At 41.0% G+C, this 20,541-nt stretch overlaps 1 protein-coding gene and 1 long non-coding RNA gene across 2 annotated transcripts in view; both read left to right on the forward strand.

Annotated features, from left to right (window-relative positions):
• The window catches only part of LOC133960548 (uncharacterized), a 383,773-nt gene that overhangs the window by 43,251 nt on the left and 319,981 nt on the right, over nucleotides 1-20,541 (forward strand). The gene's annotated exons all lie outside the window — the stretch shown is intronic.
• The window catches only part of arhgap39 (Rho GTPase activating protein 39), a 75,839-nt gene that overhangs the window by 32,899 nt on the left and 22,399 nt on the right, over nucleotides 1-20,541 (forward strand). Inside the window, exon 2 of the mRNA XM_062395616.1 lies at nucleotides 2,739-3,158. Coding sequence (XP_062251600.1) covers nucleotides 2,739-3,158 — 420 coding nt within the window. The remainder of the gene's footprint in view (nucleotides 1-2,738; nucleotides 3,159-20,541) is intronic.

Genomic DNA, 20,541 nt, shown 5'->3' on the forward strand with positions numbered 1-20,541 from the left:
GAACGTGTGTGTTTTTGTGTGTGAGCGCTCCCAGATAGTGGACACACACACAGGCCCCGGGGCTCCGTCCCATGCCCCACTCACTCACTCACATTACCACTTATGCAACATTAATGAAAGGACATTTGTGAAAGAAGAACATTTATTATGGATATAATAAAGTATAAAACACAAATTACTATCAACATATTAACTAAACAAACTTGTGTGGGTGAGTTTGTGTTTTTGTATGTAAATTAGGGGGCCTCCAAAAATGGCTGACCAAATTTAACACCTTTTCTATCATGCTTTCAAAATGGTGATTTGGCCCCCCTAAAATTAACAGCCCCCCCTTTTCTTCAGAAGTGGTTTTACAGCTGGTGGTGGGGGAAGAGATAAGCGTGTCTGTGTGCATGTTAATGAGACTGAAACAGTCAGAGATCCTGTGAAGAGCGTATCTAACATTTAACTTATAAACACAATATCACAACATATATCAAACTTCTAAACATCACACAGAATCAAATGAACAGTCTTGCTTAGTCTAGTATAATTATTAAGCCCAGTATGTTACCAGTCCGAGAGAAAGGGGAAAAGAAGTTGCAGTCCAGTTCGCAATTCGTTGAAGTCTCCGTTTGTGTGAAGCCTTCTGGCTTTGTGTGGTCTCTGCCTTAGCGGTTCTGTGGAGCTGTGCTCAGATGCTGGTTCAAAGTTCTTACCTACAGGATATTGAGTCGCTGCTAGGAGTTTGTAGAAGCTTGATTTGAGAGGAGGTTTCCTTGAGAAGATGAGTTGGAAGATTGCACCTCTGACCTCCGGTTATTGGTTTGAGAGGTAGTTTCCTTGATGAGATGAGCTGGGAGCTGCCAGGCCTTCTCCTCAGCGATGCAGGAGAAAAAGCTGGTGGCCTGCCTCATCGGTGGGTTGGTGGAAAGAGGAAGAGTTGGGGCAGATCTTGGTCTTATATAGGCCTGGTTGCCTCACGGTCATGGAGCAAGAGACACCAATTGGAGTTGACTTTTGTGGCTTTTCACACCTATGTGTGAAGATGTCCAGACCCATGGAACCTGTTGCACCCTGGGAGACTGAGTTCTCCAATACATAAATACATTGTTTCAAGGTTTGACCACACATGTAAGCCGAAAAGAGACCTGTGATTTGCACAAAAACCATGTCCTAACACACATAAAGAAATAATCTATATTATGATTTGGCACTATTCAAATAAAATATGAATTAAACCATAAGACTGGAGTTACTTTATACAATGTGATAGTCAGTCTCTCAACACTTTCTGACTCCCCTAACCACTCTGTGGCTGTCACACACTTGGTGTTTCCCTGTGGCACAGTAAAAGAAGTGTGAACAGAGAGTTCCTGCATGAACAAATAATACTAATAAAAATTTTACTAATAATAGTAAACAGAAGAATAAAATAAATAAAGGTTAAAAAAAATTCAGGTACACAAAGCATGCAGCAAGTGGCTCACATGCAGCTGCTTTTCTGGTAAACAGAAAAACTATCAGGAGCCTAATTGAAACAGAGTACACCACATATATCCACATAGTTGGATTAAAAGGATAATCACGTTACAGTATTTATAGGAGCTCTGCCTTAATGACATTGTTGCCTCAATTGCATTATGGCTTGGATGGATGGAAACATTTTAAAGGCTTTGTTTTTTGTCTAATGTAGACAAATACACTTATATTTTTCGAGGCTTTACCAAAAAATTATTCTACAACGCTGTTGGTTTCCCATTGAAGTGTTAGGGCTTTTAAATACGCTTTATTATTTTCTTTCTTGCTGCTGCACAAAGAACTGTTCATATGTTTATTCAAAGTCCGGTAGCGCTTGACTCAATACGCAGGACAGAGGACTGGAGAATAAGTTGTTGCTGATGTTGTGAATGCATCTGTTGCTGTAAACGCGTTGTTTTTGTGAAATGCCACAAAATTTAACACTGCATTTTCTTGGGTCGGGACTTGTGAAGCCGATAAGATAAATGGTACAAGCTACATACAAACAGACACATATTTCTTAGGGTTATTGAATTAATAATTCAACAAAGTTCTGTTTGTCTATATGTGAGACACATATTATGCACCATTCATCCTAAAAAGGTGACCAGCGTTCTCTGATTTTCATGATTTGACTTTCTAATTCACTATATTGGACTGAGACACAGACATTCAGGGCTCTACCAGATACTGATTTCCATCATGGCAACAATATTCACATAGAATCACCTCCTGTTAGGCAATTTGCCTTCAAAGTAAAGGCACAGCATTTGTTTTGTTGCTGCATCCTTTATATGAAGCTGAATTATAGAGCTTTCATTTTGAGGTGTTTTGAAGTTGGCTCTGAAGATTGTGTCTGTTACTTTGGTTTAAATTACGTCATTATGAAAAGTCAATATTACAAGGCATATACTTGGATTGGGGTGTATACAGTGTGCACAGGCTGTGCCCTCCGATGCTTGTCGTTATATTCCGGTTGTGAGGGGGCACCATGGCTCAGGTGGTAGCGCAGGTTGCCCACTAATCTCTGGATCTGTGGTTTGATTATGTGTTCAACTTGTGTCAGAAGTCCCTCTGTAGTAAAAATTAAAATAAAAATTCTATGTCACATCAAACATGCAGATGTTGCTGTGGCGCCCCCTTATGAGCAGAACCAGAGAAGATGGCAGGCAGAGGTGAACAGCCAGGAGTCAGAAGTTGCATTCAGTTTATCTCACTCTCTCATTCTTCTTCTGCAGGTTGGAGTGGGTTGAGATAATCGAGCCTCGCACGAGGGAGCGCATGTATGCCAACCTGCTGACGGGTGAGTGTGTTTGGGACCCTCCACAGGGGGTATGCATCAAGCGGACCGGTGATAATCAATGGTGGGAGCTATTTGACCCCAATACCTCGCGCTTCTACTATTACAACGCCTCCACCCAACGCACAGTTTGGCATCGGCCCCAGGCATGTGACATCATCCCCCTGGCAAAGCTGCAAACCCTGAAGCAGCACACTGATGCTACCAACCCCAGTCCTACAGGAGGAGGAGGAGGAGGACGAGCGTCAGCGAACAACAGCCCGGGACGGACCAGTTGCGTCAGCCGAGAGGGAAGCACTTCCTCTTCCCTGGATCAGGAGCTGTCTGAAAAACAGGGCAACAGAGAGGAGACAGACAGGTAAGGATGTTGGTGCATTGGTGAGTCACTTGTCATTCTAGTCTGAAACTAAAGCTGGCCAAGGAGACAAAACGAAGTAATTATATAATATAATATTAAATGTATAAATCCCGCTACAGCAAAATCATAAACAATGACATCAGCATCGAAACTCTCTTAAAAAAACGTTTTTTTTATATTTATAGATGTTAGGGTTAGGGTTAGGGTTATTTTATTTTTTCTTTTCATTGTTGCATCTATCACGTATTAGAAGCGTCATGAACCGGCAAATTGGGAGCAGTGAATCCAGTGGACTTTAAAATAGGTTGGGAGGCGGAGAAAGTCAAGAGGCTCTCACTGAAATTTCATTTCACACAAACACCTCCTCTGGAGAAACTGCTGCAAATTTCCAGATTTCAGTCCATGTCTGAAAGCAGCTTTAGTAACAAGCTTTTACGTGCACCCACCCACCTACATGCACTGGTGCACGCAAACAAACACACACACACACACACACACGCATTATTACACTTTTGAAGGACAACCCTGCTCCTTGTTCACTGTATTATGCAACCTTATAGACCAATCTTTTTTTTTGTTGCTTTTAACCAACTATAACTAAGTGAATTACCCTGGCCTCACCCCATCCCCTTCACAGGATATAGGAAAACCTATGGTGGCCTTCAGAAATGTTCCGTCTCTACCAAATTTTTGTTTTATCCATTTTGGACTATTGTGCTTTAAAGTATCATAAAAAAGTTTCTCCGTGAAAGGTCAGAATTGGATTGTGACAGTTTCTCTCTGTCTTTTGTGTCATCAACCTGCCTCCTTTTCTTTCCCTCTTTTTGCCTTTCTAAATTACCCCTCTCTCCCCTCTCTATAAACTCACTTTGTCTCTCTATCAACTTAACTATTGTCTTTTTGCTGGTTTGCTTTATTCTGCTGCAGTCTGCAGTCTGCAGTGATTGGTGGATATGTTTGGCTAGGGGTCACTGTGTCCTGTAAATGTCTTCTCTACTTCAGTTGGAACACACACACAAACACACACTCACAATCACACTCACACACACAGCATGCAAGTGCCTTAACAGTTCTATCCAGTTCTTCACTTAGTGTAGACCCAGAGTAAAGGCCAATGTATGCTTCTCCATTTTGACAGACACAGACAGATAGGACCTCCTTCTTTGCCGTGGAACGAGCCTCTCTGGGGCTCCTCGGAGAGCTTTTCGTGCAGCTCTGATTTTTCTAACTACACGTCGGCATGGCGGAGAGCCACGGATAGCCCATGGCTGTGATTGGTCCGCTAAGGCCAGAATTTCGGGACGACATCATTTCCAGACCGCAAACTTCCTGTTTCAATCCCTAAATCACAATAAACCTTAATCACAACTACGACTCTATGATTAAGTGTGTTAAGCCAGCGGCTTTGTCCGGCTGACGGTGGCTGGTTAGAGCACTTAAGGCATGTGTGTAAGGTCACATACGGTTATAACGAATTTTCATAACGGGGCTTCTGTTTATGGAAGTAAATCTGTGTCATCGGGATTTGAAACAAAAAAGACATTGAATTTCTAGCACTGAATATTTATGCATGGAAATTATGTATTTGAATGTTTTTCAACGTTTAAAATTCAACCGCAAAAAATTCAAGCTCAAAAAATTCAACCGCAAAAAATTCAACCTCAAAAATTCAACCTAAAAAAATTCAACTGCAACATCCGGGGATCCAAGGAGGAGCAATTGATTCCAGATTCAAGATCGGGAGCGTGCGTCAAGCAACGAGAGCGAGCGGGAGTGACCGACACCAATGCAGCTTTGACTTGTCAGCTAGCACAGTGACTAGCCATGTCCAACAATGGTGCTTCGATGAGTGTTTAAACTCTTCTATATGCCATCGGTGTAGTTTGTTTCTGTAAGATGTAGTAATAGACAGCTGACAAGTGTACATTCATGGACTTTATTGGACATAAACTAAGTGGAACTTTTTTTTTTCCGAACGGGCCAGTGACTGGCATGGGTAACGCCAGGATTTCAATTTTGGATGGACCACTATTTAATAGGAAAAATAATACTTATTATATGATCCCTGCCTGACTTGTTTATGTTTATCTGCTGTAGACGAGCTTTAACAGAGCGGTGCGCCGATACTTCCATATCTGTTTGTTGCCATCGTTCACTGTGTGTGAAGAGCCGGGGGGACGTAAATAAACCAGCGTTGACTTCTTCTATATAACTCATGAGGTAGGCTTCTCTAAGCTCGACTTCCGTTGAGCCAACTACTGTTCTGTCGGTGAATTGTTTTCAGAACAAAAAGGCTCGTAGAACTATAAATCAAAAAGTGTCCGTCCGATCCTTCCTTCCTTTTTTTGAAAAGATGAACTTAAAGGCAGCATTTGATGAGTGGATGATTTTGGACATTTGAGGAGAGGAACAAGAGATGGTCAAATTAAGAGCTGCAGGTGACAGACAATCACTGTGGGAAGCTGAACATGTTCTAAACATCTAGTGACCGTCTGCATCATAAACACTCATAAAACAGTAGTCTAAGAACTGTATTTAAATGTAACTTATGTGGTTTGTCCCTCTGAACCTGCAGACTCAGCACAACTCAAGTTTTTATCTGCTCATACTAAGTATTGAATTACCCAGCTCAACCACACACACACACACACACACACACACACACACACACACACACACACACACACACACACACACACACACACACACACACACACACACACACACACACACAGGATCTATTAAAGGAGTGAGGGAGGGACAAATGGAAAGAGCGAGACAGACAGAAAGGGCAAGAGGTAGAGGGGGTAGGAGGACAGGAGGATAGATAATCTCTTGCAGTGTGTATTAGGGATGTGCATCTTCATCAACAAGATCAATGTTATAACAGAGTGGTAGAGCGGTCGTCCTCCAACCTGAAGGTCGGTAGTGCGATCTCCAGTCTTCCCCATCTGCATGGTGAGGTGTCCTCGGGCAAGATGCTGAACCCTGATTTGGCTCTCATAGAACAACAAAAGTGCTGCTAATAGATGCACTGTATGAATGTGTGTGTGAATGGGTGAATGTAAAACTGTACTGGAAAGCGCTTTTAGTGGTCATCAAGACTAGAAAAGCGCTATATAAATACAAAACCATTTACCATTTACCATAATGTGCCATGGTTTGATTCAATTATGATGCAAAATAATATGATGCTGTGCAAATATGGTTCCATTAAGGGCTGCAATCATTGATTATTTTAATTATGCAAGTATTTTCTAAATTATTCAATTGATTAATTGAGTAATTTGTTAACAAGTGATATTTGCCATATTAATTAAACCCACCGGTGATGAAGTGGACACGAACAAATACCGATTGGAATAATTTTTTCAATATGCACATGATACCGTGTTAGAATGGTTAGAAACTCGGCTAAACACCAATGACAAATATTTGAGATTCAATCATCAAGCAATTAAATCAGACGAAAAAACACACAAACTCTAAAGTCTTAAAAAGCTGGCACCGACAATCATGCTATTTCATGATAACAATAACAAACACGGAGATAGAGATCTTATATGTTATAATGAGAAGTGCATAACCATTCCTTATCATACTGTGACAAGATGAATCTGAGACATTGACATAAATTCAAGCAGTACCATAGATAGTTATTTGAATTAAACAAAGCTTCAATGCAAAGAATTAAAAAGGAATGTCATCAAGTTATTCAAGTAACAAATTAGAATATCATGGAAAAATTGATTTATGTCGATATTTCAAATCCCTAAAAGTGAAACTCATAAATGAAATAGATTCATTACACACAGAGTGAAATGTTTCAAGCATTTATTTCTTTTAATTTTTATGATATGGCTTACAGTTAATGAAAACCCCAAATCCAGTATCTCAAAAAATTTGAATAATACATAAGACCAATAAAACAAAGGATTTTAATACAGAAATGTCAGCCGACTGAAAAGTAAGTTAATATATATATGCACTCAATAATTGGTCGGGGCTCCTTTTGCATGAATCACTGCATCGATGCGCCGGGGCATGGAGGTGATCAGCCCGTGGCACTGCTAAGGTGTTATGGAAGCCCAGGTTGCTTTGACTTTAGACTTGATAAAACACAGTGGACCAACACCATCCGATGACATGGCTCCCCAAATCATCACAGACTGAGGAAACTTCACACTGGACTTAAAAGAACTTGGATTCTGTGCCTCTCCACTCTTCCTCCAGACTCTGGGACCTTGATTTACAAATGAAATGCAACATTTACTTTAATCTGAAAAGAGGATTTTGGACCACTGAGGAACAGTCCAGTCCTTTTTCTCCTTATCCCAGGTAAGACGCTTCTGACGTTGTGTCTGGTTCAGGAGTGGCTTGTGTCGTGGCATTTAATAATAATCCCACCTTTAGCAAGGAGGAAACGAGACACAATTCTCTTACAGTATTGTCACATTTTTAATGCTCAAGCATGGTACATACTAGCCTGGATGCCAGACGAACTTAGCCCCGCCCACAACATTTTAGGTCGGGAAGTTCGGTCTGGAGTCGCTCCGTTGAGGAGAAATTATGCTCGACCGGGCCAATCAGATTGTCAGAGCGGGCTTTATACGATGATGGACAGATGATCAACGGTAACGTAATCAACCACGTCATCAAAGTGCCCTTGGGTTGAATTCGTTTTCAACAAACATGCCTGCCGCTGGAGAGCTCAGATGTGTAGATGCTGCCATTGAGTCTGTTTTAGAAGACATCGACAGCGCATTCATTTTGAAAGAGGAACAGAGAACGTGGAGGCGACGCCAAAGCACCGCGCTAATCCCTATTGCGCCAGCGCTTGGCTGTTCACACCGGACACTGAAGCGACGCTGAACCGCCGGGCAGCGCTAATAATATCACCCGTTGATCCAGTAGATTAAAAGCATATACTTACTTGTTGCTCCAAAATTAAGCAACAGCGTCCCAACAAGTGTCCTCCTTGGTGTTGTCTTTATACAACATGTTCCGAGGATCATACAACTCACTGCACTTCACCACTTCAATTATTAATTTAATGTCATCCATGTTGAAGAACTTCTCCGCTGTTTGCTCCCTTAAATGTCGGGTGTCGGGGGTAAATTACGTATTCTCCACTCATGCCTATGTGGAGAATACGTAGCCCCCCCCCCCTCTCTCTCTTTGTATCTGTATCACTGCTTGTGTGGCTGTAGTGGATGGGCAGAGGGGGACATTTAATAATGTCATTGGTCAAATTAAAACTCCAGGACAACAGAAGGGGACTTCAAAGTATGGGATGCATATTTGATCATTTATATCATAAAATATGTCATCAATATAGTTTAAGATCGTTTTTCAGTGTGTTTCCTGGTGCAATACACTCGCGTCAGGCTCAAAAAATAGACTCGACGCTGAAACGATCGCTGCAGGGCGCGAGGCAGCCTTGGCGCAGCGCGGTGTTTCAGCCTCCGGTGTGACCCGCACAAAGTTTTAACATGGGAGTGGATGGGAGCCAGCTGTTATTTAAGGCTTGGCGCTGCGCTGAAGCGTCGCTTCGGCATCACTTCAGCGTCCGGTGTGAACCCGGCGTTAGTAAATAACTCACAATGCGTTGCTTAACATACGTCACATACTACGTTGCTCTGATTGGTTGTAGGTCTATCCAATTGAGCGAAGAGGAATTTTATTTCCTGGTCAGTTGAAACACGCCCCATAATCACAGCCCAATGGAGCGGTCTCAGACTCACATTCTGACAGGAATTGTGAGTCTGACAACGTCAGGCTAGGTACATACAACAGAGTTGAGTTTGTCAAATGCATCCAGACAGAAGACAGTGGTTGGTATTTATACATTTGGCTAACCCACCCATTCAGGAGGGGGTGGTTAAACAGTTAATGACATGCAAGAAAAGCAGCACTTCAAACATCTTCAAGCTCCTCCTAGAGAGGAACAGACTTATCGATCAGCCTCTTTGTTATTAAGGAAATAGGTGAAAGGATATCCCGTCCCCTGCTCTATCTCAGACCCCTGGAGTGTAACATCTGTCTTGATGCTTACTACCACCATAAATCCCCCGTGCTATAAAGTCTTTGTTAGGTGAATTTGTGGGTGAGAAAGTCACATGACATCAGAGCAACACCCTGACTTCTCAGGGATGCATATGCTCATCTTTCTAGACTTATTCGACTAGACTAATTAGATTACTGTGACTGGCTAACACTCATTCAGTTTAACAGGAAATAGCAACATCAAAGTTACATTTGTTACAGATTCAATCATGATCAATCAAAGTATACCAAAATGTTACATTTCCCTTACACTTGACACAAGTAATGCGACAGTTGTAGCCCATGCCCTGGATACGTCTGTGCGTGGTAGCCCTTGATGTCTCCAGCCTCAGTCCACTCCTTGTGAATCTCTCCCAAATTCTTGAATGGCCGTTGCTTCACATCCTCTCAAGGCTGCCGTTATCCCTGTTGCTTATGCACCTTTTTTACCACACTTTTTCCTACTCTGTGAACAGCCAGCTTCTTTAGCAATGATCTTTTGTGGCTTACACTCCTTGTGAAGGGTGGGAATGACTGTCTTCTGGACAACTGACAAGTCTACTCAACAAGCCTTAGAGACCATTTAAAGGCTCAGGAAACCTTTGCAGGTGTTTTGTGTTAGTTAGCTGATTAGAGTGGGACGTGAGTCTACAATATTTAACTTTTTCACAATATTCTAATTTTGTGAGATACTGAATTTGGGGTTTTCATTAGCTGTACGCCATAATCATCCTAATTAAAATAAATAAACGCTTGAAATATTTCACTCTGTGTGTAATGAATCTCTATAATATGTATGTTTCACTATTTGAATTTAATTATCGAAATAAACAAACTTTCTAATCCATGACATTCTAATTTATTGAGATGCACCTGTAGTGTGAATCAGAATCACTACAATCATCTGTGCTGAATGTAAAAAGCACAGAAACATGCTGTACAATTAAATCACAGATTTCATTTAATATTGTGCAAAGACATTTTTTGACGTCTTCTGTCTGTATACAGAGACTGTCTGTATACAGAGACTTAAGCACACACAGCCAAGGTCACATTAAATCATTTTGACTGCCAGTGAATAGAAAGAGCTTTAGGACTGCAGCTGCTCTGATAGAGTGAAGCAGTAGTAGTAGTAGTTGTACTGTGAGGATGATATGTTTTAATCTACTTATTTGTGCCTTTTTTGGCTCTCCTATCTGCATTGGACGAGGAAGTGACCCCATTCAAAGGCCTGTGGGGCTTAATTTTGTCAGAACTTCTTATTTGTTACACAGCCTAGTTCCAAGTATATATTTTGACTTTTGACAAAAAAGATAGTGGAGAGATAGTGAATGTAAGTGAATGACCTCCGTTAAATGGTCTGTCACTGAGTCACTGAGAGAACCCATTGTTCAAGTCATGGATGCCCATGTGGTATGTGTCCTAACCACTTGGCTGTCAGGACACCCCCAACTTCCAGTTCGAAAAGTGAGCATAGCTTTGTGTTTCGTCAGGCCCAGTGCTTGGTCAACGATATTTTAGATGGAACTTGACGCTGGCGGTCAATAAGTATCTCAAAAGAATCCTGTCTTTGTAATATACTCGATGTGGATGCTTGGTTTAATATGTTTTTCTTCCAGAGAATGAGGCTGAATTATACAATCCTTTCCAGTATGGCTTGGCGATATGGCCTTAAACAAATATACCGATATCTTTTGGCTATATCGCGATACACAATATATATCTCGATATTTTTAAATCTGCTCTAAATCAGTTTACAAATGTTAAATTCATAAAGTGGACAGGAAATGGCAAAACTAGCGGAGGTTAGCATTTCCGACGGTCCCGGCAGGGGCGGCTATAGGCTTAGGCGACATAGGCGGTTGCATAGTTATTTTATACATTGCACGTGGAACAAGCCGCGATATGTTGAGGAGATTCTACTTTCCAGGTCCAAAAGGGGTGTGTGTGTGTGTGTGTGTGTGGGTGTGTGTGTGGGTGTGTGTGTGGGTGTGTGTGTGGGTGTGGGTGTGGGTGTGTGTGTGTGTGTGTGTGTGTGTGTGTGTGTGTGTGTGTGTGTGTGTGTGTGTGTGTGTGTGTGTGTGTGTGTGTGTGTGTGTGTGTGTGTGTGTGTGTGTGTGTGTGTGTGTGTGTGTGTGTGTGTGTGTGTGTCTGGATGAGATGTATGGTGACACACCTGCAGACTGTCAGTCCAGATGGTGGAGAGATCAGCTGTCACCCAGTCTTCATTGGATCAGATTCAATGTCCACCAACTCTCTCTCTAGCTCACTCTCTTACACACACAGGTTTGTAGTTCTGTCTTAGTGAGGACACTCATTGACATAATATATTCCCTAGCACCTTAAAGGGTCAGTTCATAGAAATATGAAAATTCACTCATTATCTACTCACCACTATTCTGATAGAGGACTGGGTGAAGTGTTTGATTCCACAAAACATGTTTGGAAGTAAATGGGGCCGCTGCTTCGGACGTAATAAAATAAGATAACATGCCTCCATACTGCTCCTGTTGTGTCATCCAAGTGTCCAGTAGCACTGACATTCATATTCGACTTGAAACTGCTTAATTTACACTGTTTTTTTTAGCTTAAAATGTCTTCTGATATCCTCCCTGGAGCTGGTTTTCCCGTTTGCATGCACAAACTGGAAACACCGCACACACTGCACACAGGCTCTCTCCTTGAGGGCACATGCAGGTTGCGTGTTAGCATCCCGAACATCCGCAAAGCGACACTACTTTCAGTTGCTGACTTTTTGGCTGAAAACACTGTTTAAATGACCCTGTTTCAAGTCCAATATAAATGTCGGTGTTTGCTGACGAAATAAAAGCTGTGGTGAATGAACCTTATATATTTGCATAGGGAGTTGGAATCACCATGTTTCCAAAGTAGCCTAGACATGGCCTTTTGCATTTGTATATTGATGTAGCTGCATGATTTCCACACATGCAGAAGAGCTGCACCCCTAAAAAAAGATAGAAGAGGACAGGAGGATAGATAATCTGGGAGGTTGTCATTAATAGTTTTTCAAGTCATGAGGGGCCACTCACTACAAAGCTACTGTTACAGTAGCATTACCCAGTAAGATTTAAACAGAGCTGCACTATAATCACCACTGTACGTTGTATTGGTCATGGTGATATCATGCAAACCATGTAGGAATATGATAAAAATGATTATTATGAATACAAACCTTCCAGACTCTCATCCTCCGTGCAGCTGCTTCCTCAGAAGAACTCCCTGCCTCTCTATCTTTCCTCTTCGTCACCTTCATCCTCTTCTTTCCCCTCTGTAGCTCTCAGCTGCTTCAGTTTGCAAACAGAGAAAACAGGGAAATTCTGGGTTCAGTATCTTGCCCAAGGACACTACAGCATTCGGAATGGGGAAGACTGGGATCGAACTACTGAACTTCTGCTTAGAGGACAACCACTGTAACCCCTATGCCACAGCCACCCCCTAATTCTCCTACGCGCTTGGGAAGGGATAGGGTAATGTGAGGGGTATTTATTTTGTCAAGATGCTAGACATTGCTCTTTTAATAGTTTAGTAAATTGTTCACACACAGTATGTAGATGTGGGGCTTCAGATATTAATAGTGTTCATGATCGATTAAAGAATACATTCTCCTCAAATCCAAAAGTTGTTTCTAAACTGTCATTTAATATCCAATTGTTTACTCAGGTAGTCAACTAAATTCTTTAGTACTAGTGCTCTCATTTAGGATTCTTTAGGCATTCACTTACTGTTTTTTACAGGATATGTTAATTTAGTACAACCTTTTCTTTTCGCTAACTCTACATCTTGTCCTCATAATTTAATGAGGACAAGATGTTTTGTAGCAGCCACATCATAACAACCCCAAGTGACTTGCTGAGTTGAGACATGGTGATTGGTCGCTGAAGTCTGTTGTTTTGTTTTGTTTTTGGTCTTGTCTACCTCTTCTAAGGCAGGACCACCACAGGCTGATCAGATCACATGTTAGAGGCATACACCCAGGTCTCATCAGCCTGTGGTGGAGCTGCCTTAGAAGAGCGGGGCTGAAACACCTGTTGGCCTTAAGGAACACAGCTGAAGATATGTCCCTTACACCGGCTGGTGGTCGCTAACATCTGCTAAGATCTACTGGTGGTTGCCAACTTAACCAGTGGGGGAGATCTTCAATCTAAAGGTATATTCACCATCATGTGCTATGTTCCAAAAAAAGACCTGGGTATTTGTCTGCAGTTGGTGAAGTTTCTTGTGTGGTCTGGTGCATAGCTTGTCCATGGATTAATAGATCTTTAAGCATTATATGCTTATTGTAGGGCTGCAACTTACGACTATTCTGATAGTCGATGAATCTATCGATTATTGAAATGATTAATCGACTTATCGGATTATGAATCACACAAATTCTTAATTGCTCTTATATAGCCATCAGCTTTTCAATTTAGCTTGAGGTTGTTCGCGGCACGTTATGACTGAAAATAAAAACAATAAAGATCGACACTGCTACAAAGGACAGGGACAGTAGCAGCAATGAAAACTATAGTTGGGGTTGTCCTTCGGGATGTCTACCCTCATCAAATGCTGCTAGAGACTTTGATTATTGATGATGTTCTCCTACACGTGGCATCTATTGCACTTCTGTCCGTCCTGGGAGAAGGATCCCTCACATGTGGCTCTCTCTGAGGTTTCTACGTATTTTCACCCTGTTAAAAGGGTTTTTAGTAGTTTTTCCTTACTCTTGCTGAGGGTTAAGGACAGAGGATGTCACACCCTGTTAAAGCCCTATGAGATGAATTGTAATTTGTCAATATGGGCTATACAAATAAAATTTGATTGATTGATTGATAGTTTTCTTTGTGTTTGTGATTAAAAAAGAGGTTTGTCATGCAATAGGATAACATTACACTTTTAAACTCGTTAAAAAATAAAAAATCTATTTTCAAACCATATTTTTGTAATGGATTGTAGAATCCTGCGCACAGGTATCTAGGGAGTTGCCAAGACAACTATGTTTATATAGTGAGCTAGATAACAGGCTATCTTACCGAGGCGAGTCTGCATCGTCTACGTTACGATGTCTCCTCTGTGAATGCTCATGTACTGCTTCCATGGAAAGCAAGGTCCGCTCTACAAATATTGCAGGTAGTTTTTTTTCGGGCTATGTTATGGGTGAAAGTCTCCCATGCTTTTGACTTTCTGGTACGCGATGGTGTTGCAACGGACACCGCCATTGGTCTATGTTTGGTCGCTATTGCACATTAGTTCAGTTGTACGGCACGAAAAACATGCGCTATTTCGTAACCAGCAAATCATCGACTATTAAATTTGTCGCCGACAATTTTTGTCATCGTTTTTTGACGACTAGGTCGATTAATTGTTGCACCCCTATGTGATAGTTGATGTTGATATAAAATCCCTGCAGCAAACCTCCACTGGACAAACCATTGTGTTCCAGCCATTTTTTTCTGCCTCAGAAACCATCTCTGCATACCAGAGCCTCTTCCCTTCACGTCACTTCATCAACAGCATCCTCCCACGATACCGTCAATCTACAAATTAGATGACATACTGAGTGTTTGACCAGAGAACCAGGTCTGATCTGTGGATGATGGTGACAATATTTAATGGGATATAACCTGCTGGCCAACATCCACCAGCACTTCCAGCATTTCAGTTATTGCGCATGCCAAAATTGGCCCCTCCTGGCCAGCGGAGGAGGATCTCTCTGTACTTGGTCCCCCTTTCGGACAAGTGGTGTCCTTGGAACTTTTCTCGATGTTTTGGATGGCATTAGTAGCTGTTTTCTTCGTTTAAATTGTTGCTGCCAGGCATTTGAGGACTTCACTGTGTCCCTTCGTGTATCTAACTTGGGATAGAATTACTCTAAAACCAGTGAGGATATGTCTGAGAGTAGCTGGAGTTGTCCATAGATGGATCTTCGTTAAACCACTGCTGAAGGTTTTTGGGTGAAGAAAGGATGTAAAAGGTTGTTTAAGGCATGAGTTAATTCTCCTTGCTTCCATTTCTCACAGGTCCCTTCAGCTTGTCTTACTTTACTCAATTCTCTCCTATTTCATCCACTGCCCCTGTCAAACAATAAACTGAGTCATCACTACAGACTGAGGTTGCTGTACAAAAGCTGTAAAGTAAAGGTGAATGAGCAGGACATGATTAATACCAGTGTCACTGTGAACAAGTGAACAAATATAATATTTTTCTTTTGTTATATGTTTTACGTGTATTTAACAAACAACTTTCTGTGTAAATAAGAATGAAAGAAATGGACAATATTGCCTCACATTTGGTGTTTGCTAAGTATGAATTTTATTAAATTCTTACAGATATTGTATTATAAAACCTATACTAACTAATTTAAGTTTTTTAAAACCCATTATACTTGGGTATTATTTACTGTAAATATATCATAATTTCATTTTCATATATTTTAACTGGACTGCTTTTTATCAGCATCGTTGCTAACCTTGTATGTTCCCTATGGAAAAGTTAAGCTTAAAAGCAGCTTCTCTTTACTAGTTTAGTAGACAGAACTTAGAAATTGCCGGTTGTAACCCTGGTCTCAGCTGATTTGTTACTCTGGCACAATCAACATTTACACAACTCTGATACAAAGTGGGATTCATTGGTATCTCTGTGTAGGTTGTTGAAGAAAAATGAGGAGGAGATCTGCAGGTGGATGCTGCATAGACTAAGACAGCTTATAATGTGTATATTGATTGTATAAATGATCATGAATAGTTATAAGATAATGACAGAAAACAGATAACTTAGAAGGTAGGCAGATAGAAAAAAGAAAGAGATAGACACATGATGGACAAAAAGAAGTTTGAGAGGACAGAGGTGGATTGACTGGAAGAGGACTGGAGGGAAAGTGGATTAGAGCTGGAGTCTGGAGCATGTTGTGTTGGAAGCCAGCACAGCCTGTGATGGTAAATCCTGCTCTCTTTGTTTCCCTCTCTCTTACACACATGCATATTAATATCCACAAGTATTCAAACACTCCCACTGCCACCATTGCCAGTGGCCCTTGGGATCGGTGTGTGGAAGTATTTGGAAATGGAGGGTGGCCAGTGATGCAATCGATTTCACACTTCCTTCCCTCTGGCCAAGTTCACTTCTTGTTCTTCATACCACACTGCCCTCCTCCTTCTTGTTGTCTGACAAACAAGCAGAATCTGAGGGCCCACTCACTGAGAGGGATGACTAAGTGAATGTGAACTGAGTAAAGACCTGTTATTGCCAGAAGCTCCTATTTGGAAGAAATTAGCATAGCTGGTATCTCTACATTGGATAAAACTAGTACAGTGCTAACGGACCTTTTCCTCAGCCTGTGGTGTTGCTGGTTGCAACTTTATTGAGAAAAATGTCACTCTTGACATCGAAACTATTTACAGACTGTAACAACAGTTTGAACTGATTCATGAGAACAGATGACTATGAAACTGAACAGAAAATATAAAAAAGCTAAATAATCATGCTATTATATCACCAAAAAGCAGCAGTGTTGATAATCCTAATATATCTTGCTTGCTATTTCTAGTTTGCAAAGTTTACAGAGAACCACAATGGTCCATCTTTGTCTAAAACAATGATTTAACTGTTGATGGTTGTTTCTTTAGATTACAGAGGCAAACCAGCATTAAAACATTTAACATTTTAAGTGATTGCTACCAATAGAAGCACGTTCCTTAAACAGTGTCTAAAAACAGTAGGCATGACTCATGGTGCTGTGCTGTCTTTCTCCTTTTGTTTTCACTTCAAGTCGTGCTGCTGTGATTTTTTTTTTTTTACTTATTTTTATTTCCTTTTATCATGTCATACAGCGCATCACATCATTTTTAACATGAAATTAGGTGCCACGGGTACAAGTCTTAGGCTACTTGGGTTAACTGTCCATGAATGTCTTGGGCCTAAGCCATCAGGATCGAGGCATATAAGAATTGAGTGACACATTAATATTGTCCACAAACACAGTACATCACACATGACATTACATTAAGACAGTTTTCCGAAAAAGAAAGAGGATGGCCTGCAAATGTCCATTGCTTAATAGGAAAAACAAAGAGAAAACTAGGGCTACGTTGTAGCACTTGCGGGCCCGAGCACCCGCACGTTGAAGCCTGTAGCGGTCGGTGGATAAAGCGATCAATGACCAAGCGCACGTCTCCACGTTGCATGCGTTTTGCACACTGCGGCAAGATAAACGCTTGACTATCTTCGTCCGTCAAGCGACGCCAATCCTTGCCTGCTAATTGCTGATTACGATCCACGCTATCAATTGCACGTCACACTGTAAAAATTACATGTAAATCGAATGATAGTTACTACATTACTACATGTTATTTGGCTGATGCTTTTGTCCAAAGCGACTTACAATTAGTATACTCAACATTCATGAGGGGCCATTTAGGGGTTCAGTATCTTGCCAAGGACACTTCGGTATACAGATGGGAGAGAGTGGGGTTTGAACCGACAACCTTCTTGTTGAAGAACCACCGCTCTAACCACTAGGCCACACCGCCCCTAGTTGAAAAACAAAGTTTACTTCCTGTTGGCAGTAGGTGGCGCCATCACTTTTACAACACACAGACCTGATCTATTCAAGTAGGCGCTCTGATGTAGCATGAGCAATTTTGTGTAAATTGGACAATTTTACCACAACGTAATTTTCACACTGATCAGTAGGTGGCGCTATGACCCTAACCCTAATATTCAGATATGGAGCTGTTCAGGTCACGATTGTGATCAGAGGTCAGTAGTTTGGAGCCTGTTGGATAATGCAGAGTGGAATAACAAAGTACTTCCTGTTTCATGGATAATCAATAGGTGGCGCTATGACACTGAGGAAATATTTACACATAGAGCTGTTCAGGCTTGTACTCTAATCATGTGACAGAAGTTTGGTAGTGATAGGACAATGCACAGTGGACTTACGAAAACATCGTCTCGTCTGGCGAAGGATCATCCTTCGCCAAACATCAATGTTTACATGGTTTGAGGAATTGCCAAAATTCGAACCTTGATCCAATGACTTGACTGAGCTCATTTGAGCTGTATATTGTAAAGCAGCCAGGAGCAGTTCATCAAAATATAAAACATGTAACTGCCTGTAGCCACCAGGGGGCGCTGTCATGATTTCTGTGTAGATGTCATCAGGCCGGGACTCTTGTCTTACATGTCTAGTTTGGACTCGATTGGACCATGTATATCCGCGATACAGATGCTCGTGTGTTGATGGCATTTAATCAAACTTTGACGCCACGCAACGGTCACACGTTGTGACGAGAAAAATATCCCTTAATCATTTTTTTTCTCAATCTTGTTGTGATGACACTCATATGGATTTGAAGTTGATCAGATGAAATCTCTACGACAAGTACATCAAAGAAAAATGTGGAATATGGCTAAAATGGCCACTAAATAAAAAATGGCAGGCTTCCTGTTTGGTCTAGCATATCTATCCAAGAGACTTATTTGTGTCAATGTCCAAATCGATTTTTGTACATGTCGGCCAATCGTAGTGCCGGGGCTGCTCGTTAGGGGGCGCTAGTCAGTTGTTTTGCCACGCCCATTCCTTAAACCCATATGAATATCTTCAGTGGGGGGATTTTGCTACACACATGTAGTTTGAGTGAGATAGAACCATTAACACTGAAGTTACAGTAATTTCGTGTTTCACGGCGAGTTGATGAACTTTGATGCCACACCATTAATATTGCGTTTGACGAAAAGTCACAGTTATCTTATGCCTTCATTATCAATATCTTGAGACCCATTTGATACAGTTTGACATGGTTGAGGTCAATGAATGAGGAGAAATACATCCAAGTGTAAGACATGCAAAAAAAAAGACAATTCCTGCTGCCATCAGGGGGCGCTGTGATTTCAAGTCATGATTTCTGTGTAGATGTCATCAGGCCGGGACTCTTGTCTTACATGTCTAGTTTGGAGTCGATGGGACCAAATATGTCTAAATTATAGAAGCTCGTGTTTTCATGGCGTTCATCACACTTTGCCGCCACGCCACGGTCAGACGGTGTGTAAGAAAGTTGTTTCTTTGATAGCTTTTTATCGCCATATTGTTGTGATGACACTCATATATTTTTTGTTGATCTGATGAAAGCTCTCCGAGAAGTACATAAAAATAGAACATGTACCAAAAACAAGACATTTCCTGCTGCCAGCAGCATAAACCTTGCGTAAATGAATTGGCTTTTTGAGGGCTTTAATGTGCTCAAAAAGTTGTAGGATTTTGCAGTAAATTCGAAGGCGGCGAAAATTTACATATTCTGGAGTATGTTTTGAAAAGGGCGTGGCAAAATGGTTCAGAGCGCCACCTACGGAAAACCCCTCAGTTAGCATTCACCGATCCTCAAAAAAAAAAAAAGACTATTGTGTATCATGACTAGATGCACAAAAAAGTCCATCAGTGCATTATGAATAACGCAACAGGAAGCCCGCCAGTTTGACTTTAGTGGCCATTTTGGTCATATTCCATATTTTTTCTTTTAAGTACTTCTCGTACAGCTTTCATCAAATAAACTTACAATTTAGACGATCGTCATCACAACAAAATGGAGATCTAAAGTTATTGAAAGATTGAGTTTTAGCAAAACCGTCTGACCGTGGTGTGGCGTTAAAGTTTGATGAAACGCCATCAAAACACAAGCTTCTGTATCTCAGACATATTTTGTCCAATCGACCAGAAGACATCGGTGCAGAAATTGTGACTTACAATCAAAGCGCCCCCTGGTGGCAATAGGAAATGTGTTGTTTTTGTTAGTATTTCAGTTTGACTCACTTCTCGTAAGGCCTTATCAAATCAACGTAAAAATTTGATGCATGTGTACAAAACAAGATGAAGATCTAAAGTTATCAAAATTTAAACTTTTTATCAATCTGTGTGACCGTGGTGAGGCTTATAAGTTTGATAAACAAAATTAAAACACCATGTCTGTAGTTCATGGTCCTACACTGCTCTCTAGTGACTTAATATTGAATTACACCTGTAGCGCCAATATTAAGGCACCAGAGGGCATCGTAAGACCATAGTTTGATCAAGGTTCAAATTGTGATTCCTGAAAGAGCCATTTTGTCCCCTCTTCCCCCAATTTAAATCTGTCTGGAGCCGCACAACATATTTGATAACACAGGTTATAAAGTTATATATATACATATATATATATATAGATATACAATATATATAAAAACTATAGTTTGTTGCATTTATTAAATAATAGAACGACAATATAAAAATCTGTTGACATTTAACTGCTATTTTTACCTGTTACAAAATAGGAAAACACCAAACTCTTATGAATTGGAGAACAAA

This window comes from Platichthys flesus, chromosome 9 (assembly GCF_949316205.1).
Source record: "Platichthys flesus chromosome 9, fPlaFle2.1, whole genome shotgun sequence".
In the NCBI taxonomy this organism is placed as follows: domain Eukaryota; kingdom Metazoa; phylum Chordata; class Actinopteri; order Pleuronectiformes; family Pleuronectidae; genus Platichthys; species Platichthys flesus.